Below are 23,490 nucleotides of genomic sequence, written 5' to 3' on the forward strand. Positions count from 1 at the left end.
TTGACAGTACACAGCAGCAACAACAGCAACCAAGTGGGTCCCATGTAATGGGAAGGTGTCGGGGCATCTTCAGTGACAATGGTGTCACTAGGGTTGTCATCACCTGGTGCATTAACTCATGGTGTCACCCATCCCTTTGGCCTCCTCCTCCTCCCATACCAAACCATGTGTTGTTGTTGTTAATTGCCCTCAAGTCAATCCTGACCTATGGTGACCCTGTGGATGAGACATCTCCAAAATTCCCACTGCTCTGCTTAGTTCCTGCAAACTCATACCTGTTGCTTCCCTAATGTGGTCCACCCATTTAGCATGCAGCCTTCCTCTCTTTCTGCTTCCCTCCACCTTTCCTAGCATTATAGTTTTTTCCAGTGATCCATGCCTTCTCATGATGTGTCTGAAGTATGCAGCCTCAGTTCTGTCACCTTGCCTTCCAGGGAGATTTCTGGCTTGATCTGCTCTAGGATCCATTTGTTTATCTTCTTGGCTCTCCACAGAATATTACACCATACAGAATCCTTAGTAAGATTGTTGTTGTTTTGTACTAATGTTAGTCATAAATCATAATTCCTGTATATCAATTAAGATAATGATAATCATTGTGACATAGTTGCAAAATTTAAAATATGCCTTTAAATTACAGAAGAAGATGTCTGGAGATCCTAGAGTGTTCAAGCATCACAAAAACCATGTTTGGAGCCACACGAAGCCCACTGAGACCATCATTATCCTGGTAAGTAAATATGTCATTCTACCCATATTTTGATGGCTTAGAGATTGTGAGTTATCAACTGTGCCACTAGGGAGTGATACCAGAATATCTACGTCCAACACATAACTGTGTTGTGTGTGGTTGCGTTTGTCCCTCCCCTCCTTCTTTTAAGGGGCTTCCCTACTCCAAATAAAGTTTAGTGAAAGTTCATGAAGCCTCCTATGTATCTTAAAAATAACACCCAAGGCATGGAAAAGTCACAACGTCAGGTGTCTCATTCCCAGAATTTTCTACTACTTTCTGTAGATGTCTAAATCTCTAGGGGTGTGATTCCAACAGGGATGTGAAAATCTCTCCATTTGTATCTTGCTGATTTTCTCCAAAACTCATGTACATTATCGTCCCATCCTTGCTTCCCATCAAGATGCAAGATTTTGCATTGTCCATCCACACATAAATCTGTACACACCTTTATGCCTTTCTCCCTGTGCACATTAACAATCCACAATTTATACCATTGTCCCCCAGTGAATAAAGCCAGTGCTTATATTGTTTTTTTCCTCCAAACATACATGTCTTAGTCGAAGGCTTTCATGGCCAGCATCCATAGTTTTTTCTGGGTTTTTTGGGCTATGTGGCCATGTTCTAGCAGAGTTTCTTTCTGACATTTTGCCAGCATCTGTGGCTGGCAGCTTCAGAGAATGAAGATGCCAGCCACAGATGCTGGTGAAATGTCAGAAAGAAACTCTGCTAGAACATGGCCACATAGCCCGAAAAACCCACAAAAAACTATACATGTCTTAGCTCTACAGATTTTAAAACACATACATCGTTTTCTGCACACTTTACTTCTCACAAATGCCCTGTAAGCAAATCCTTGAATGCTCTATAGAATCATAGATTCATAGAATCATAGAGTTGGAAGAGACCACAGGGGCCATCCAGTCCAACCCCATTCTGCCATGCAGGAAATCACAATCAAAGCATCCCCGACAGATGGCCATCCAGCCTCTGCTTGAAGACCTCCAAGGAAGGAGACTCCACTACACTCCGGGAGAGTTTGTTCCACTGTCGAACAGCCCTTACTGTCAGGAAGTTCCTCCTAATGTTGAGGTGGAATCTCTTTTCCTGCAGTTTGCATCCATTGCTTCGGGTCCTAGTCTCTGGAGCAGCAGAAAACAAGCTTGCTCCCTCCTCAATGTGACATCCTTTCAAATATTTAAACAGGGCTATCATATCACCTCTTAACCTTCTCTTCTTCAGGCTAAACATCCCCAGCTCCCTGAGTCGTTCCTCGTAGGGCATGGTTTCCAGACCTTTCACCATTTTAGTCGCCCTCCTTTGGACACGTTCCAGTTTCTCAATGTCCTTTTTGAATTGTGGTGCACAGAACTGGACACAATATTCCAGGTGGGGCCTGACCATAGCAGAATATAGGTAAGTTATGCATTCCCCTGCAACAGGTCTTTGGAGGCATGGGAATGCTACATTCCTTCCTCCCAAATAAATGCCAAGTTCACCATAATTTTTCTTCACCTCTAGATTCTAAGCAATGAAACACACTCAAAATCAATGTGTCATGAGTTCTGGTAGCACATGCTATGTGTGTGAATTGCTCTTCCATACACATTGCCACACTTTGCCACTCTTCCTAGGAATGCCCATCATGTTAAGACATGAGTGGGCCAAATGTGGTCCCCAGCAAATCTGCTTTTTCCCTCTGGCTCTCCAGACTCCCTAGACTGCACTTTTTCTATATCCCCATAAGTCTGATTTGCCTTTCTTACAGTCCTCTGGGTGTGGAAATTCACTTTTTAAACATGTTGTGGGACTGTTTCTGCACCGTTTAACATTTTTAGAAAATGTGATTAGCATCCTGCTGGTGATTTATGGTGACAATAGTCAGACTAAGCCACTGCAACATATTTTTTTTTTTTTTTTTAGTATTTTTTTTATTAATTTTTTATAAATAAAATACATCTTATTGTGTTCTTACATTCCAATAATATTTGAATTATCCATTATTATCCTTCCATGACTTCTCATCAAAATTGTGAAATAAATAGTTCTTTATCAATTGTCACTTTAGACATCTTCTTTATAATCCTCATTGTTCTTTATATGTATTATTCTTAAATCCATCACTACCTTCTTTACCAAGTTCAATTCATCTTTTCTTATTTCTTATTACATTTTGTTTTGCTTTTTTTTTTTTGTACCTTACTTACTATTACCAAGTGAAATGGTCTCTTTATCCATTTAATCTGTTAACTTTATAGATTATTCATATATAATGACAGAGTAATCCCCCTCTTCTTGTTTCATATACCTTATCCACGGTTCCCATTGTTTCTTAGACTTATCCGTTGACCCCTTATTTATCCAACAGGTTAGTTTGTCCATATCCATATACTCATATACCTTAATTACCCATGATTTTATATCTGGTACCTTTTCCAATTTCCACATAGAAGCTAACAGAGTCCTTGCAGCTAAGATCATATAAAATATTATTTTTCCGTGTTTTCTTTCTAATTCACTATCCTCCACCATATTTAGTAAATACATCTTAGGATCTTTCCCGAATTTTACTTTCAAAATATTTTGTATTTGTTGGTGGACTTCAGACCAAAATTTATTGACCATTTTACACCTCCACCAGCAATGTATCAATGTCCCAGTCTCTTCCTTGCACTTCCAACATTTGTTACTACACTCTTTAGAAACTTTAGCTAATAATTCCGGAGTTAAATACCATCTAAATTGCATTTTGATCAAATTTTCTTGAAGGGCATAGCTTTTAGTAAGCTTCATTCGTCTTGTCCAATTTTTTTCCCATTGTACTAATTGGATATTTTGTCCCAATTCCTGAGCCCATTTTATCATACAGTCTTTTATATTTTCCTGTTCAAGTTCTTGTCTCAGCAGTAGTTGATATATTTTGGAAGTTTCTTTAGTCCCTTCTTGCAATATTATCTTTTCAAATTCGGCTTCTCCCTTAGCTATTCCAACATATTTTTATAGTCATTAGAGAGGCTGAAATTCTCAACTGAATATGCAATGAACAAAATATTCCTCCTCGACCCACCTCTACTCACCTGCAGACTCCAAACCTAATGCTCTCCTGGGTGGTGAAGAGCTGGGGAAACAGCAGACAAGCACTGTAGAAATAATGCAGCTTGACACCACTTTAACTACCATGGCTCTACAGAATCCTGGGATTTGTGAAGTGTTGGCTCTCTCAGGCAAAGAAAGTTAAAGACCTTGTAAAACTACAAATCCCCAGATTCCATAAGATGCAGCTACAACAGTTAAAAGTGGTGTCAAACTGCATTATTTCTACTGTATGGATTCACCTCTAGTTATGTTCCCATAACTCAGAAGTGGGCAAAGTGTGGCCCGTGTGCCAAGAAAACCTCTCCAGCCCCCAACCCCACCCCAATTTTTTTTTTAAATGAGGGGATTTGGGAGCAATTTTTTTGCCCCCAAGTGGGACGAAATTGCCTAAAAAAGAAGGATTTTTCTTCTAACCCTGCAAGGCCCCCAACCCTTGCCAAAATACCAAAAAAGGAGGAGGCCAGAGTCAAAACGTAGCCAAAATGGTGGCCAGAAGTAACATCAGGTCACTTTGGGCAAGGTAAAATGGCTCACCCAATGTGTGGCTCGCCTGATGGACTCAAGAAAGAAAAATGGCCCCTGCCCCCATGCAGTAACCCTATTCCTTGCTATAGCTGGGAACAGGGCAATGGCATTATCTGCAGAGAGCTTCAGAGGAGCCCAGTGAGTCCCTATAGATGCCTATCCTTGTGCTTCCAACCAAGTTTTGGGTGGCTGCAAATGTTGGTGTCAGGGGTGTAGGACAGGATACTGTTGCAGCTACATCTTGCAGCTACATCTTGTAGCTATGGCTGCATCTGCATTGGCTTTAACTGCCATGGCTCAATGCTATAAAATCCTGGGATTTGTAGTTTTGTGAGAGATTTAGCCTTCTCTGTCAGAAAGCTCTGGTGCCACAACAAACTAGCAGCCTTATCACATTACAAAAGTAAGACGTGATTGCAGCAAGACAAGCAGCTTTCTGCTTGCTTCGCCACATGATGTCAGAGGGGGAAAGGCTGTAAAAATGTGGAAGAGGCTTGTAGATGCTTTCCTTTTGTCACCCTGGAAAATTCACTTGGCAAAAGGGACACTTTCACAACTGTTTCCCTCTGGAAGGAGAGAAAGATGCTTGTTTCTCGCTGCGTCTCATCTTACTTTTGTAATGTGATAAGACTCTGGGTCCACCTCTCTTTATGCAAGAACGTGATTCTTGCTTTTAAAAAATGGAAACTAATGCTTGACCACTTCCATTTTTTTATTTTTTATTTTATTTTATTTTATTTATTTATTTTTATTTTTATTTTTATTTTATTTTTTGCAGGGGAGAGAAGACTGCCGTCCCTCCACATTTGTGGCTTTGACTTTTGCAGATTTTATTATTTACAGATTTTATTAACATGTTCTCTCTTGAAATCTCTAGGTCCTCCGGTGTGACTCTGCCATAAGTTGGTCAAATAGTTGCATCAGAGGACCTTGGAATTCCTAGACATAACACTCTTCGAGGCATTTATAGGTCCTCCGGCATGATTCTATGGTCAGCCTCTGGCAGATGTTGACCATAATTTGTTTTATTTTTTTATTTATATACCGCTATTCCAAAGATCATAGCGGTGAACAGCAAGTAAGCTAATTAGCAAGTAAGCTAATTTGCCCCCAACAGTCTGGGTACTCATTTTAGCTCCCTCCTTGGAAGGATGCAAGCCTGAGTCGAGCTTGGGCCCTTTTGCTGGTCTTGAACTCGCAACCTTGTGGTCTTGAGTGAATGGCTGCAGTACAGGCATTTAACCACTGCACCACCAGGGCATAGAGTTGTGCTGGTCTGCTGGAGGACCTAGTGATTCCTAGGCAGTTATTTAAAAATAGTGGATTTTGTGTGTGTGGCTTTTGTGGCTTTTCCATAGTCCAGTGAATGTGGAGGATCCATTGTATTTGGTGGTCAGTCTGCTCCCCAGAAGTTCCAAAGGCTCCCAGACCCATTTCAGTTGCCCTCTCCTGTATTTATGTGATGGAATGCTTTATATATCCAATGTACCTTTAAAAGTTGGAGGTAGAGCAGTAGAAGAAAAACAACCAAAAATAATTATTTTTGCGTGTTGAAAAGGCTGAGAGCAGGCTGCTACTTTATGACATTAACATTACGTGTTTGGATGGAATACTGTGCCTTTAATTAAGCACAAACACCACGGGTAAATATAGACAGAGTAACCTTTCCCTTATTTTATATTTTTATTTTTCAAAACAAGTTTAATATAGTTGATGGGAGATGTTCTGGCAATTGCTCTTTCTAAAAAACACGATTCTTTTGCTTTATCAAGCCTGTCAGGGTTTTGAATTCCCCCTCCCCATCCCCTCTTGCAAACTATTTCTCTTCACTTTTCTTTTGCCCAAATTAATCTCTTGTGGTTCGCAGACTGCACAGATGAATCACCAGGCAAAAGGTGGCCCTGGCGATGTGGGCAGAGTAAATATAGCATCATAATGTGGTGGAAGCCACTACCCTAGATCGCTTTAAAAAGAGATTAAACTTCTGGCTCTTAAATGAACCCCCCCACACACACACACACATACAAAGACAGAATTTACATTCAAACACAACCCACCCACCCACCCACAAGTGTGCAAGAAAGCACAGGTGAATTAATAATTTCTTGTAATATAGTCATAACTTGGAGAAATTACTTTTTGAACTACAATTACCAAAATCCCCCAACCAGCCTGGTCTGCAGCTAGAGGAAAGGCTGGGCATGTTCCTAAGGTCTGGGGGCTGCAGAAAAACCCTACTGTCTTGAGAAGGGTCTCCTCACTACTCACCCATTTCACTTATTTATTTTTTTGCAGAAAGAAAGAGAGAGAGAGAGAGAGAGAGAGAGAGGGAGAACCCTGACAACCCCCCTACCCTTGTGACATTGAGGGGACAACTTTCGCAGCTTCCCCCATGGCTTTTGGAAACAAGAACGACTTCCTCTCCTCCCTTCAAAAAAAACCCCATGTTTTATCTGCGTTGCACAGTTATAGCATTCTGCCATGTCTCCATCCTTTGAAATCCTTTGAAATCCTGAGACCTGTAGTTTCATGCAGTACTTAGGATTCTTAGCCAGGGGAGCAGAGCACAGAATTCCAAGTACCTCCCTGAACTATAAATTTCAGGATCCATTGGGTGAAGCCTTGGCATTTGAGATACTTCCAAACTTGTATAATGGTGCGTATACATGTTGTGTTTAAGTGTGTATGTGCTGGATATGTATGTATGTATTTATTTTATATGCTGTCATTTTCCCAATACGTACAGGATCCAAGGCAGCACTGTTGTTCTTGTTCTTGTTGTATGCCTTCAAGTTCTTTCCAACTTACAGCAAGCCTATACATTGATTGAATGATTGATTGAGTGAGTGAGTGAGTGACTGAGTGATTAATTAGTCAAAAATCAATGGAGATTTCCGAAGCGCTGCTCAGACCTGGGTTAAAAGTCTGGAAAAAGGAAAGCCCACCCTTAAGAGGAACTGTCACCTTCCCAAACCAACCCGCCTTCCATTTGTTGCACATTTGACTCCACTGCTGGCACAAGCCACCGGAGAAGGAAATTAGATTTTGTGTGTTATTAAATTGTGCCAGCTTTATTTTGCAATAGTGGAATGCAGAAGATGAGTAAGCTCCTTCTGCCAAACATGTTTCTCTTGCAGCATAAATGTCACAAAACAGAAGACTCAAGATTCACAAGCACTATGCTCATTTCTTGATGCTGTAGATAATGGCTTGGAACCAAACAGGAGAAACCCTACTTCCTGTGTTGTTGGATGAATGGGGATGTGACCAGATGTTTCCCTGCATTTGGATGTGCTGTGATAGACAGACATCTGCAGGGACCTCCTGAGGTCCTTCCAAGCTCTCTGCAGATGACATCCTTGCAATGCCTCCAGCCACAGGAAAATAGCTGGACACATCGCCATCAGGGCTGTCACTTGCAGAGTGCAGGGGATACAGAATGCACCAGGTGACACTTTAGAGTGGATGTTGTGCTGGTGGGAAGGGACTGCCTTCCAGGTCTGCTGGGTCTGCTGTCCAGATATGAAAGCTATTATCCTCCCTTTACTACCCAGGCAGTAGTATTGTCATACCTGGAAAGGTTATGGGGGAGTGGCAGAAGCCCATTCTCACCAATCGCTGGTGGTGGGAAGGGATGCCTTTGGGGTTTTCTGGCTCCTTAGCTGAGGCATGGGTAAATATATTTGGGTGTCATCAGCATACTGATAGCCTCACCCCAATCCAAGTTTATGCTTCAATTACAGAGGCAAAAGAAGAAGAAATTTGAAATATTCTATGCTGGGAGGAAATTGATTGTGCACCAAAACAGCACTTGTTAATTATAGGTGACTGGAATGCAAAAGTAGGAAACAGCGCAGAATCAAAGATTGCAGGAAATTTTGGCCTGGGATCGAGAAATGAAGCAGGAAACTGACTGATTTTTTTTTTAAACGGCCAACAGTTTGTTCATCTCAAACAAATACTTCAAACAACCCAAGAACTGACTGTATACAGGGTCCTCACTTGATGGCCAATATAGAAATCAAATAGACAACAGAAGTGGAAACAGAGGACTAGGGCTTTGGAAGGGCTGCTATGAAGGAACCAGACAAAATCCTGAAGTATACAGATATATCATTGAACCTTGCCAAAGGAAACCCAAGATAAGTTTGCCTTTGGATTGCCATAAGTCAGAAATGCTTTGAAGGCACACAGCAAGAACAGCAAAAATTAGGATAGTCCATACCATCTTATTTTCCATTTGTAGGATGGCTGTGAAAGCTGGAGAGTGAAGAAGGTGGATAGGAAGAAAATCTGAATTTTCTGCATCAAGCAGGGCTGAGAACCTGAACTATTTGGCCTTAAGGATCCCATCCACCTTTAGACTATCATTTATTTATTTACAGGTCGCCACCTGTATCCTTGGGGGATATGTTCCCAGACTTACCATTTGTAAATGAAACCATGGATAATAACAAACTGCCATAGAATACCATAAAATCGTGCTGTTGGATTAGAAAATACCTAGAGAGGATGCCTCTCTAGGTATTTGGGGTTCTTCCAGTGTGACTCTATGATCAACCTTTGCTAGAAGTTGACCACAGAGTAGTGCTGGAGGACCTCCAGATGCCTAGACAGGCCTTCCCCATCCTGATCACAATTAAGTGAAACGGTGGTTTCTCATATTACAGTTAGGGGGTGGCATGAACTGCATTTATTTATTTTATTGGTATCCCACCTTTCTCCTAGTACAGGACCCATGGTAGTTGAGACACTAGAGGTCTTTAAACAGAGGCGGGATGGCCATCTGTTGAGGATGCTTTGACTGAGAGTTCCTGCATGGCAGAATGGGGTTGGACTAGATGGCCCTTGTGGTCTCTTCCAACTCTATGATTCTATGATTGGTGGCCATGAATCTGTGACACTGGTGGTATTTTCTCTTGTTGTTCTGTTGTATGATTCAGCACATACTCAGTGCTTGTTGCTGCTACTTCTCCCTGCCTCTCTGATCTCTTGCTGAAAATAGCTGCAAAGTGGGTGAAGACCATCTTTGTCACACACTGTCAGAAAGGAGCAGGAATCATCAGCATCAGCAGACAGGCTCCCCAAAGGTCTGCCAGATGTCATTTCTCAAACTCACTTCCACTCCTCTGCTTCAGGGTTGGGTGCAAAGCGGAGGCTGCTGTAGTCCACAGGTAAGCCACGAAGGCTCTTAAACTCTTAACCAGTGGTGCAATGGTAAATTTGGAAGCAGAGCCTGCATCTGGAAACCTATCACAGGGTTTTCTTGGCAAGATTTGTTCAGAGGGGATTTGCCTTTGCTTTCCTTTGAGTCTGAGAGAGTGTGATGTGCCCAAGGTGACTCAATGGGTTCCCACAGCTAAGCAGGGATTGCAATTCTGTTCTCCAGAGCCACGATCCAATGCTCAAACCACTACATCACATTGTCTGTCTGTAATGTACCCTTCAACATTTCACCAATAAAAACCAGGACATAAATAGCCAAGCAACCTGCAAATCCAAAAAAACCAGCAGAGGCTAATGTAGAATAAAAGGCAGGTGGAGTCGCAGAAATCCACCATTTCTCTAGATATAATTTTATGAAAAACTAACCAGATGGCTTCTGTCAGAGTTATTCAGATAGGCGTATATGTGTGAGCGCGCACACACACATATAGAAATAATTATGCTGGAAAGAGTCAGAAAATCCCAGCAAATATCACAGGGATTTAATTATTTAACTTAGTAACCAGAGTTTTGTAGATGGTGGTAGTGGTGTTATTTGCATTCAAGTGAACCTTGACTTTTGGTCATCCTCTAAATGAGAGGCTTGCAAGTGCCCTAGTCAGGGCTCAGGACAGCTGAATAAATGTATAGAGGGGTACAGAACATGAAAAAGAAAAAGAAAAAGAAAAATGTACTTCAGTGTCATAGGGAGCAAGAGGTTTTCCTGACCAGAACCGACCAGGCAGTCTTGGACGGGAAACACACAGAGAAAGTTGCTGGGGAGGAGGAGGTCACTTCACACACAACAGAAGCAGATAGTTGGAAGAGTGCCACACACAGAAGTAGGAAAACCAAGGAACATTCTGTAAGCTTACAGCTACAGAATCGATTTCAATCTCTCTCTACTATCAGGGATGATGAGGAACTGCAGTAGGGACAGACCTCAGGGACAAAGCAGGGGACCCAGAGAGCTCCACCAAAGGGAATAGCCACTGCTAAGCCTCGGAGGAGGCGAGTGGTGGTCATGGGGGACTCTTTGCTGAGAGGCACTGAACCAGTGGTTTGTGGGCCTGACAAAATGTCTCGAGAGGTGTGTTGTCTCCCTGGGGCAAAGATCCGTGATGTGACAGAGAGGCTGACAAGACTTGTCAAGCCTACTGACTATTATCCCTTTCTTTTGGTTCATGTGGGAACCAATGATACTGCAAAGCACAACCTTCAGAATATCATAAGGGATTATGAGGCTTTGGGTAGGAAATTGAAAGAGATGGATGCACAGGTTGTCATCTCCTCTCTTCTCCCAGTTGAAGGGCATGGGCCAGGAAGGGAGAAGAAAATAGTGGTTGTAAATAACTGGCTTCGTAGATGGTGCCGCCAAGAACAGTTTGGATTCTTGGACCATGGGCTGCGGTTCCATGAGGAGGGACGTCTGGCAAGGGATGGGTTGCATCTCACACCAGTTGGCAAAAACATTTTTGCCAACAGTCTCAAGAATTTGATCAGGAGGGCTTTAAACTGAGTTATGTGGGGGAGGGAGACAGTAAACTGGAAGGCAAAAGGGCTGGAGAAGATAGTCAAACTGACACAGAGGGAACAAGGCAAACAGTGCAAGGACCCAAAAGTGGGAGGCAAAAGAACTTGCACAGGCAGCAAGTAAAGGGAACACATGGTCTAAGATGTCTCTACACTAAAGCACAGAGCAGGGGAATAAGCAAGATGAACTTCAACTCCTAGCACAACAAAGCAAATATGATATAATAGGCATCACTGAAACCTGGTGGGATGAGTCTCACGATTGGAATGTAGAAATAGAGAGGTATAACCTTTTCAAGAGATACAGGCCAAACAGGAAAGGAGGAGGAATGGCACTATATGTCAGAGATATTTACACCAGTGAAGAGATCCAGGACATCAGTCATGGAAGCCAGGTGGAGAGCATCTGGATAAGAATCAAAGGGGAGGGAAACAACAAGGATGTTACGGTGGGAGTCTACTACAAACCCCCAAGTCAGACTGAAGAATTGGATGATGTCTTTCAAGAACAGATGACCACACATTCAGAAAAGAGAGATGTAGTAGTGGTGGGTGACTTCAACTATCCTGATATTTGCTGGAAGTCAAACTCAACCAAATCCTCAAGGTATAGCAAATTCCTCACTTGCCATGAAGACAAATTCCTCACTTGCCTCAGAGACAATTTCATTGTCCAAAAGGTGGAAGAGGCAACAAAGGGGTCAGCTATTTTGGATCTGATCCTAACCAACAAGAATGACTTGGTTAATGGAGTGCAAGTGGTGGGATCATTAGGTGGAAGTGACCATGTTCTCCTGGAGTTTGTAATACAGTGGAAAGGAGAAGCTCAACAATGGCTCCTTTTCATAATAATAATAATAAATCATAAAATGTTTATTTATATACCGCCCTATCAAATACCAGGGCGGTTTACAACATCAATACAATGCATAATGCACAATTAATACAGATTAAAAACACAATCCTGCCAGCGGCCACACTGGCTAGAGGGGAGGATCAAAGCATAGTCGGGGGTAGGTGTCAGGGGAATGCCTGCTCAAATAGTAGGGTTTTCAGCCCTTTCCTAAATTGGGCTAAGGAGGCGACAGCACGAAGCTCAGCTGGCAGCGAGTTCCAGAGGTTAGGGGCCAAGATGGTAAAGGCCCTCTTTGATGTAGATATTAACCTGGCCTCTGGCACGCTTAAGCGCAACTGTCCAGATGATCTGAGTGTGCGGGGCGGAATGTATGGGGAGAGGCGGTCCTCTAGAGAGAGGACCGCCTCTCTCCTGGAGAGAAGTGACCAGTGGGGTCCCACAGGGCTCTGTCCTGGGTCCAGTGTTTTTCAACATCTTTATCAATAACCTGGATGACAGAATTGGGAGCATACTTATCAAATTTGCAGATGGCACCAAATTAGGAGGAATAGCTAATACTCCAGAGGACAGGATCAACATTCAAAATGACCTGAACAGACTAGAAAACTGGGCCAAAGCTAACAAAATGAAATTCAACATGGAGAAATGTAAGGTACTGCACTTAGGGCAGAAAAATAAAATGCACAGATATAGGATGGGGGATACCTGGCTGAACAAGACTACATGTGAAAGGGATTTAGGAGTCCAAGTAGACCATAAGTTGAACATAGGTCAACAGTGCAATGCGGCAGCTAAAAAGGCCGATGCAATTTTAGGCTGCATCAATAGAAGTATAGTGTCTACATCAAAGGAAGTAATAGTGCCACTGTATTCTGCTCTGGTCAGGCCCCACCTGGAATACTGTGTCCAGTTCTGGGCACCACAATTAAAAAAAGACATTGAGAAACTGGAGCGTGTCCAAAGGAGGGCGACTAAAATGGTGAAAGGTCTGGAAACCATGTCCTATGAGGAATGACTTAGGGAGATGGGGATGTTTAGCCTGGAGAAGAGAAGGTTACGAGGTGATATGATAGCCCTGTTTAAATATTTGAAATACAGTATTTGATGTCATATTGAGGAGGGAGCAAGCTTGTTTTCTGCTGCTCCAGAGACTATAACGCGGAACAATGGATGCAAGCTCCAGGAAAAGAGATTCCACCTCAACATTAGGAACAACTCCCAGACAGCGAAGATTGTTGTCAGAATCTTCTTCCTCAGGGTTTCCTCAAACATATTCTTCAGCTAATTTTTTCAATATTTTTTTCATCCCTCACGCATAAAATAAACCATATCTTCTTACTGTTTTAATGTCCATCTTACTGTGTTCTTTCCAGGTTGAATCATTAGCAAGAGAGTAGGATTTAAGCCGTGAAAAAAGAAATAATTCTTACCTTCCCCTTCCACTTGTCTATAGGGATTGTACTTTGGTTTGGGGGCCACAACCGGAGCAAACTTTTTGGGGGTCTGCTGAGTGGACACAGAGACACTTGGGGTCCCAAAAGCATGCGTGGTCTCCATTCTTGCAGTCACATGTCCGATGGGCTCGCTGGAGTTCTTTGGTGGCAACCATGATGGATGAGACATCTCTCAGGTCTCTAAAAAGAAGGGATGTGTAAAAATACAATTATTGAGATGGGAAAAATGTGTTGGGAGGTTATGGTATTTTTTGCAGTTGTTCTCTGTATTTTAAAATATTATATCCAAACAGCACTTCTATGGCCCCAAAATATATGCTTGCAGTTTTGAGCTCTATTTCCAACACGTTATTCCCATTCTTAACTGGGAACATTTCCACCAGTTTTCCTATCACAATGGTGATGCTTATATCTCTGAGCTAATGGCCCCATTAAAGTCAGCATGATGCACTGTTTTGGGTCAGCATGATGCATTTTGACTCTGAAGACCAGGGTTTAACTCCATGATCAGCCATGTAAACAAACTGGGTGACCTGGGACAGGTCATACACTCCCAGCCCCAGAAACCCCTGTGATAGGATTGCCTTAGGGTCGCCATAAGTCAGAAATGACTTGAAGGCACCCAACAGCAACAACAATAACAATAACAACAACAACAACAACAATGGGACCCATCCAAAGCTCAGATGATGGCATTCTGGTGTTCTCTGATCCTTAGGAGACATGAAATTTCAAGCCATGACTTACCAACAAGTGCAGAGTCAACACAACAAATAACAATGATAATGGGAGGGTGTGCATCAATTAAGAATGCACATCCAGATGCACAACAGCACTGCCTCTGTGAGTCCACTTCTATTGCCTTTATATACAGACAGGCCAAAATAAAGCTGCTTCGAGTCACTTTGGAGGTATGGTGTTTCAATGATACATACGCAATAAGAGTCCAGAAGCCGTACCAAAGCCACGCTCCAGTCCTAAGAACTGGAGTGCAGCTTTGGTGCAGCTTCCAGACTCTTAGGACGCATGCATCACTGAAACACTATACAGTGGTACCTCGGGATACGAAATACCCAGGTTACGAAATTTTCGGGATACGAAAAAATCCCATTGGAAATCATTGTTCCGGGTTACGAATGTTTTTTCGGGTTACGAATAAAATTTTGGTGCTTTTTTCGGCTTTTTCGCACGAAACGCGGCTTTTCCCCATTAGCGCCTATGGCAATTCGGCTTACGAAGGCTTTTCGGGTTACGAAAGCGGCCGCGGAACGAATTAATTTCGTAACCCGAGGCACCACTGTACCTCCAAAGTGACTCGAAGCAGCTTTATTTTGGCCTGTCTGTATCAGGCCGGAGATTCCCTGCATCAGACAAAAATGTCCAACCATATATGTAGAGTGTATCCATCCTGCAGAAATAAAGCAGTGTGACACCACTTTAACTGCCATGACTCTATGCTATGGAATTGTGGGATTTGTAGTTCTGTGAGATATTCAGCCTTCCCTGTCAGAAAGCTATGGTGCCCCACCAAACCATAAATCCCAGAATTCCATGCCATGGAGCCATGGCAGCAGCCCTAGAGGAACTTATACACACATAATCCATTATCTGGATTCTGGCCATTTTTAAGGCTAAAAATTGGGTTAAAACTCAAATCTACAGCCAGTGCTCAAAAATTAGAGAAAATGCTTGCTGAGATTAAGTGGCAGACAACAGACATCGAGAGATGCAAGCTGAATTTAGGAAAGGAAGAGGCACATGGGACCACATAACAAACATACAGTGGATAATGGAGAGCACTAGAGAATTCAAAAAGAAAATGTATATGTGCTTCATTGACAACAGCAAAGCCATTGACTGTGAAGACCATGAAAAGCTATGGAATCCTCTCAAACAAATAGGAGTGCCAATACACCTAACTGTTCTGATGCATAGCCTGTATTCAGAACAAGAGGCTGCCATCAAAACTGAATATGGAGAAACAGAATGGTTCCCAATTGAAAAAGGGGTCAGGCAAGGCTGCATACTTATCACCCTATTTATCTAACATGTATGTAGATAATCATACGTGTATCATATGTACAGCAGGGAGGCAGGAGGTGTGAAGATCAGAAGATATGTAGATGACACAATACTTCTAATTGAAATCAACAAGGACTTGGAAGAATTACTGAAGAAGGTCAAGGAGGAAAGTGCCAAGGCTGGATTAATGCTCAACATTAAGCAAACAAAAATAATGGCCATGGAAGATTTACAAGAATTCATCCTAGCGAACGAGGAATTTTAAATAAATATTTCCCATATCTTGGATCAAACACTGAACAGTATGGAGACTGCAGCCAAGAAGTCAGAAAAGGATTAGGATTGGGAAAGGGTACTATGAAAAAATTGGACAAGATCCTAAAGTGCTAAGATATAACTCTGAACACCAAAGTGAGGATTGTTCAAGCCACTGTAATTCCCATCCCCATGTATGGATGCGAGAGCTGGACAGTGAAGAAAGCCAACAGAAAGAGATGTCTCATCCACAGGGTTGCTATGAGTTGAGGTTGCCTCAAGGGCAGTTAACAACAGCAGCAGTAGATATGTTACATGATTGTGAAGATTATGGCTTGTTTGCTTAGTCTGCAAGAAAAACAGATTGTCCAGAGATCCCAGATACGCTGCGGGTTTTTTTCTACCAAAACATCATTACTAAAATGTTTTTAAATCTGGCTTTATTTATAGCATAGGGCTGCTGCAGTGACCACAATAAATACTCTGGAAGACAAAGAAATAGTGAAAGCCTTGTTGGTGCAGAGGAGAACAAAATACATCTTGCAATGAACAAAGAATGTAATAAACCTCAAGAGAAAGGATTTCAACACATGGTGTAAATTACAGGGATTATTTTGTTGGCAGTGGTGGTGCTTGTGGCAGGGATTGCAAAGGCAGCATGGTTATTTATTGTCTACTTTACCACATCAAGTAGCAGAGATTTCCACAGATTCACACCACAAGTTTTCAAGAACGTATGGAGTAGATTAGCCTTTCCCAGAGAGACAGCATGGTGTAGTGGTTTGAGTGTTGACTATGTCACTCAAACTGACCAGAATTCGAATTCCTGCTTAGCCATGAAACTCTTTGGGTGACCCTGGGCAAGTCACATGCTCTCAGCCTCAGGGGAGGCAATGGCAAACCTCCTCCGAACAAAGAAAACTCCATGATAGGTTCATATTAGGGCCAGCATAAGTTGGAAACAACTGGAAGGCTCACAACAACAACAACAACAACAACAACGCCTTTCCCAACATGGTTCCCAGGCTGGCATGTGGTGAAGTGAAGGTACATTAATATTATTATTATTATTATGCTTTATCTATCTGGTTAGGGAAGGCTTGGGTAGAGAAGAGAAGTCTTGAGGGACTGGAATTATGAGACCAAAAATGCCGATTTGATAGCTCATGTATGTGCCTGCAGAATATGTATTCTGCAGAAGACCTTCCTCTGTGTCTCCTCTGTGAGGTGAATACACTGTTGGGACATGGGAGAAGGCCTTCTCAACTGTGGCATCTCAGCTGTGGAATGCCCTTAGGCAATTCACTCTCTCTCAGCCTACTGAAAACCTGAGACTTGTCATTTTGTGAGTGATCCTTCTCTCAGAGAGCTCTTGAGTCACAACAGACTACAAATCCCAGGATTCCATAGGATGGAGCCATGACAGTTAAAGCGGTGTCAAACTGCATTAATTCTGCAGTGTGACAGCAGCCTTAGTTTGAGAGCTGGTAAGTGGTATCAGGATAGGATGAGGACCTGGGAATGCCACACATTAGCAATTGCTGGACACCTTGGTCCTGAGTTGACAAGTAATCATGAGATATTCACCCTGATAGGTTGACCTTAAACTATACGCATTCTCTCAGCCTTAGAGTAAGACAATAGGAAGCCTGCTGTGATGAAATCTTGCAAGAAATCCCTATGATAATGTTACCAAATGGCAGAGTTGAACTGAAAGTATATAACAGCAAACCCCCAGCTGTTCATTTTTGGAGGGTGGAATGTTGCAGGAGGAGGACCTTGTAACTCCTTCTACAAGACAATTGTCCCAGGATGTGCAACAGGAACCAGGAGAGGCATATGGGAACAGGTTCATTCTCTTGGGTGGTGTCTGGCATGGGCCAGAATACTCCAGGAGCAGCCCAGAGTATTCTGTCCCCAGAGTTGCCCTGACATCCCCTCATTAATTGGGCACTCCAGAGTGACAACAGCCGGCTCTTCGCATTTGAGTCATGTTGTGATGCTTGCTGCTGCCACTGTGAAATGCTCCCTCTGAGGCCATAAGCAAAGTATCCAGCATCAATCACATGGCCGGACACCTTGTTCTGACTTCACAGGGAGTGACTCATGGTGGCAGCACTGGATGGCACAGTGGGACATGTGTGTGAAGAGCCACCTGGTGTTGCTCCGGAGGGCTCTAGAATTTTTGGGGGGAAGTAATGCAGCATGAGCACAAACAGTTATGCCTGCTGGAACTGTTTAAGTTCTTTGGCATCACGTTCCTTTGCTTCGTCCTTTACATTTTTTGCTATATGCCTCTAGGGTTCACCCTCGACATATCCATATCAAAATCCATAATTTTAGCCCCCAAACCTGCCCTCAACTTATACATGAGGGCGACTTATAGTAGAGTATATATGGTAAGGAATTTAGAGGAGCCCCGGGAGTTCTCTCATTTATAGGGTTGCCATATGTTGAAGTACAGTATACATAAAGGCAGTTAATAACAAACGACAGCAATCCTCCCCCAGTTGCCCACCCCTGGTCTAGGTAGACCACCAGTTTGACTCAGGCAGTTCCACATGCTCTTGCAGTTTGACTAACTCTCCTAGCATCACAGCAAAATCAGAGCAGTTGCTCTCTGGAAGACTTGAGGAGTTCTCACTTTGTTCCTTCTTATTTCTGGCTCCCTTTTCTGACACAACCCCAGCACCTAATTCATAGGTGCAAGGTTCAAAAAAGAAGCTATTGTTTTAAGTTGACTTCACCTGCTCCTTTTGCTTTCTAGTTAAAGGAAAAGCTTTCCAAAGGGACAAAAAATAAGCACAGAGAGAAGTGGCAACAACCTGAAGGTGGAAAAATAAATCCTTGGCATTCCATCTCTTTTTTCTGTTTCTATCAGCATGTGCCTCTCATTAGATCCTTCACTTGTCTTACGATGATTCTGCTAAGCAGATGTGAACTTATTTAGTTTCAGATCCATCTTGTTATTTTGTCTCGTGCTCCAACAGATGGCTGTTCTTTTCTTCTTCAAATAAATGATGTTCAGCTAAACAACAGAAACCCTTTGCAGAGGCACCATATTAAAAAAAAGGAAAAAAGGAGCAACACATGAGCAAAGGATGGACTACCTACTCAGTCAGAGGCACTCTGTGAAATCCTTTGTTCTGACTTACTCTGTTCAAAAGACAACAAAAGTGCTTGTTCAACAATTAAGTCTCCTTGTGATGGCAGCAATTGTCATTTGCCATGTAGTTGACTTTATCCTATGGCAACCCTCTGAATGAGAGACCTCCAAGACCTTTGGTTATCAACTTCCCTGCTCAGATCTTGCAAACTGGCTAGGATGGAAGGCATCTGACTCGACAACTGTACATGTGAAAGGGATCTAGGAGTCTTAATAGACCACAAGCTAAACATGAGTCAACTGTGTGGTGGGGCAGCTAGAAAAGTCAAGGCGTTTCTAGGCTGCATTAATAAGAGTGTAGTGTCTAGATTGAGGGAAGTAATAGTATCACTCTATTCTGCTTGGTCAGGCCTCACCTGGAATAATACTGTGTCTAGTTCTGGGCACCACAATTCAGGAAGGATGTGGACAAGCTGGAGCACGTCCAGAAGAGAGTGACCAAAATGGTGAAAGATTTGGAAACCATTGTTACCCCAAGGTCTGGCCCTCTTCACCCCTCCTCTTTCTCAATATCAAGTTGATATTATAATGAAGGGGGCACCCCCAGTGCAGGAAACTAATCATGATATAAGGCGATCCAACAGGCTCCACATGAGGGAAAGCTCAAAAGCACATAACCAGGACAGATCAATCAAGACCAGGAACTGCATAACACCTTCATTGATAACACTGCTTTATTGGAAGCAATATTCCATTGCCCAGAGACCTTTGCACTGATTGCCCAGTCATTCACAAGTTCCCTCCTCATTCTTCTCTCCTGGAAAGATTTCAATCCCAAAATCTTCCTTAGGATATGTTTTGCCCTATAAATACGCCTGCCAATGCAATCCCAGTTAGGTCTTGTTCTGCAATCAGACACTTTGTCTGTATCTCACCTGACTCTTCAGAGACCACTGGCTACCCCAGATCCACAGGCAGCACACTGAGCCATTTCCATCTCACAGGAACCCCCGCCCCTCCAAGTGGAACCTCAATACAGCATCTGCAATCCCTAACTATCGTTAGTTCTTGGATGTGTGCATGAGTGAGTGTCTCTGTGCGAATGGTGATTCCCTTTTAATTTACAAATAAATCAATTTGGACCTTGCATTCTGGAGTTCTGTTTCTTGGAACAGATATACATAAGCTTGATCCCTGCTTTTAGTTGCCTATGCCCTCTCAACAGCATTAAATGAGCTAATAAAATTCCCCTATTAAATATTGACATGGGGTGGTCTGGCATTTTGGGTAACACCATGCCCTATGAGGAGAGACTTAGGGAGCTGGTTATGTTTAGCCTGGAGAAGAGAAGGTTAAAAGGTGGTATGGTAGCCCTGCTTAAACATTTGAAGGCACATCATAGTGAGGATGAAGCAAGCTTGTTTTCTGCAGCTCCAGAGACTGGGACATGGAACAGTGGATCCAAGCTATACTTCCTGACAGTAAGAGCTGTTTGACAGTGGAAGATGCTGCCTTGGAGGGTGGTGGAGTCTCCTTCTTTGGAGGATTTTAAACGGAAACAGGATGATTATCTGTTGAAAGCGCTTTGAAAGTGTCTTCCAGCATGGCAGAATAGGGTGGACTATGATTCTATTCCGTGAGTGTTTGTGTGTGTAGATAGTAAATTTGGTACATATGGCATGGATTCTGCACCCAATGAACACCTGGTCTCCTACATTTGACTTTGAGAGAAGGTAAGAAGGAACAGGAGCCTATCAGAGATCCGTCAGATAACATCATTAGACAGCTTTAAAAAAGTGGTCAAGACGGATCTCTTCCGGCAGGCCTTTCCAGATTAACCATCCCGGCCCAGGTTCCAAGGTTCCCTGATTCCCTCATTCCTCCCGTGGCCCCATCTTAGTGATGGTCGAGGATCAACAGAGGGATATCAGGATTTTTAGTTTTTAATTGTTGTTTTTATGCATTGACATTGTGTTTTTAATATGTTATACTGTTTAATATTGTCTTAAGTTTTAATTGTTATTATTTTATATTTACTGTTGTTAACCGCCCGGATTTTGTTTTGCCATTATTATTATTAAGAAAAGGTTGTCCAAGCAATTATTCCTGTCAAATATAACTCTGGAGAAAATACTGAGCCCTGGATTGAGAAACCAGTTCATCTGTCTCTTCCCCTTCCTTCTCTCCTTCCCTCCCTCCTTTCTCTTCTGCAATGCTGGAGGAGAGGGATTCATTTTCTAGAAGTACTAAACCACAGGGAAATGAAACTTGTATTTTAGGAAGCAGAAGGAGCGGACTGGAAAGCAAAACCCTAGGTAGGATCCCTCCCTTTTGATGGGAAAACGCATTGTGGTTTCAAGGGTCTCTGTACTTAGGGAAGTGGGCCATTGCAGCACTAATGAACTTGAGCTGAAGGCCAAAACACAAAACTGAGACTTGGATGTGAAACCCAGTTTGGAGAAAAAGGAGAACTGGAACTGTGACCATTTCATCCAAGAGGCCCAAACTGAAAATGGCCACCTCCCTCGATATTTCCAGTCACAGCGGGATGCAGATTTGCTGGAAGAATCTGCAACAAGTTTATGGAACATTCTTACTGATTTATTGACTTACAGAAGGGATTAGAAATATGTGGCCTGGGAGCCACATGCCACCCCTTGGGACACCCAACTGATCCCCCAGAAGTCCTCTAAAGACCTAGACACACATACACCAATTTTTGATGTGTTTCTAGCCCATTCTGGACTGATTTACTCCCTCCAAAACCAGCCAAAATTTGTCCAAACCACATTTTGCTCCCCCTACAATAAATGAATGAATGAATGAATCTTTATTTGTATACCGCTATTCCAATGATCACAGCGGTTTACAATCAATTAAAATATAACAACAATAAATCCAATAAAAGAAATCCCCCCCACATTAGCAATAAATTACAGGATAAAAATATCCATCATTCAATCACCTTTTAAAACCATTAAAGCTAATAACACCAATGACACCAAAGACATCCATTACATTACAGCAATATAAAGGAGAAGGATGGAATTAAAGGACATGGGGGAAAGCAAGACAGAAAAAGTGAGTTTTTAGGTTTTTCCTAAAGGACTCTAGGGAAGGGGCTGAGTGGAGCTTGACAGGGAGAGAGTTCCAAGCCTGCGGGGCCGAAGCAGAAAAAGCCCTATGTGCAGACTTCACATATCTCGTGTCAGGAACTCTCAATAGCTGTTTTCCCCCCGACCGGAGAGTGCGGGGCGGATTGTATGGGGAGAGGCGGTCCTCCAAGTACCCTGGGCCCAAGCCATTTAGGGCTTTATAGGTTATAACCAACACCTTGTATTGCGCCCGGAAGCAAATTGGCAGCCAGTGTAGGTCCTCCAGTACCGGTGTTATATGACTGGCTCTGGAGGTACCCGTAACCAGTCTAGCCGCCATGTTCTGAACCAATTGAAGCTTCCGAGTTTGGTACAAGGGTTGCCCCATGTAGAGCGCATTACAGAAATCGAGTTGAGAGGTTACCAGTGCGTGTACCACTGTTTCAAGGTCCCCCTGGCCCAGGTAGGGTCGCAGCTGGCGTATCAGTCGAAGCTGATAACAGGCGCCTCTGACTGTCGCATCCACCTGAGAAGTTAGGTGGAGCGACGAGTCCAGGAGCACCCCCAGACTACGAACAGTGTCCTTTACAGGGAGCGTGACCCCGTTCAGGACAGGTGGAAAAATTTCCATCCCTGGACCAGGGGAACCTATCACAAGTACTTCCGTTTTCTCTGGATTCAGGCTGAGTCTGTTTTCCCTCATCCAGCCCATTACTGACTCCAAGCATGGAGTAATGGTCTGAGTGTTGGACTATAACACTGAGAGACCAGGGTTCAGATCCCAGCTCGGCCATGTAAACCCACTGGGTGACCTTGGGCAAATCACACTCTTTCAGAGGATGGTAATGGCAATTTCCCTCTGAAGAAACTTGCCAAGGAAACCCTATAATATGATACTTTATGGAGGCCTTAGGGTCACCATAAGTAAAAGAAAAAAAGACAAAACAGCAACATACGATCTACAAATCCTCCCAAACTTTTGAAGGACTATATTCTTCCTTACAAAACATCCCGTGCTCTGAGATCTGTTGGGGAGGCTTGTCTCTCTGTCCTAACCCCTCACAGGTATATCTGGTGGAAACACCGGAGACGGGGCCTTCTTGGTGGCTGCTCCCAAGATCTCTCAAACTCCCTTTCTAGAGACATTAGACTGACATACTCCCTACTTTGTTTTTGCAGGCATGCAAAGAATTATTTATTCTGGAAGGCATTTGAGGAGTGATTATGTAAAGCCTATCTTACCCAATACACTGGATATTGCTAAGTGACACATGTTTTAACCTGGTTTTATTTATTTATTTTTCATTGCTTCATTGTGTTTTAAGTTTTATTGCTTGTGGGATTTCTAACAATACTCTTTTTAAATAGCTGTAAGCCACTTTATGTACCAACCTGGGGAAAAGGTGAGAAATTGACAACAACAACAATAGAAACAACAGCACAACCAACAACAACAACCTCCTCTTCCCAAAAAAACATAGCAGAAGAAGATAGAATGGCTGAAAATCAGCCAAACTGGTGGCTGGGAGTGATGTTATGTCACTTTGGATGCACTGAAAGGTCTGGCTGCCGAAGCAGGTGCAGGGGGCAAAAAAAAGAAGCCTTCTAGAATT

The 23,490-nt window shown here is 42.9% G+C and overlaps 1 protein-coding gene across 6 annotated transcripts in view; it reads right to left on the reverse strand.

Annotated features, from left to right (window-relative positions):
- LOC121924985 (LIM domain containing preferred translocation partner in lipoma) overlaps nucleotides 1-23,490 on the reverse strand; it is a 318,874-nt gene that overhangs the window by 152,717 nt on the left and 142,667 nt on the right. For all 6 annotated transcript variants that reach the window (XM_042456641.1, XM_042456643.1, XM_042456639.1 and 3 more), the window contains one exon: nucleotides 13,376-13,579. In XM_042456641.1, the coding sequence (XP_042312575.1) occupies nucleotides 13,376-13,568 (193 nt within the window). In that variant the 5' untranslated portion in view covers nucleotides 13,569-13,579. The remainder of the gene's footprint in view (nucleotides 1-13,375; nucleotides 13,580-23,490) is intronic.

This window comes from Sceloporus undulatus, chromosome 3 (genome assembly GCF_019175285.1).
Source record: "Sceloporus undulatus isolate JIND9_A2432 ecotype Alabama chromosome 3, SceUnd_v1.1, whole genome shotgun sequence".
Taxonomy (NCBI): Eukaryota; Metazoa; Chordata; class Lepidosauria; order Squamata; family Phrynosomatidae; genus Sceloporus; species Sceloporus undulatus.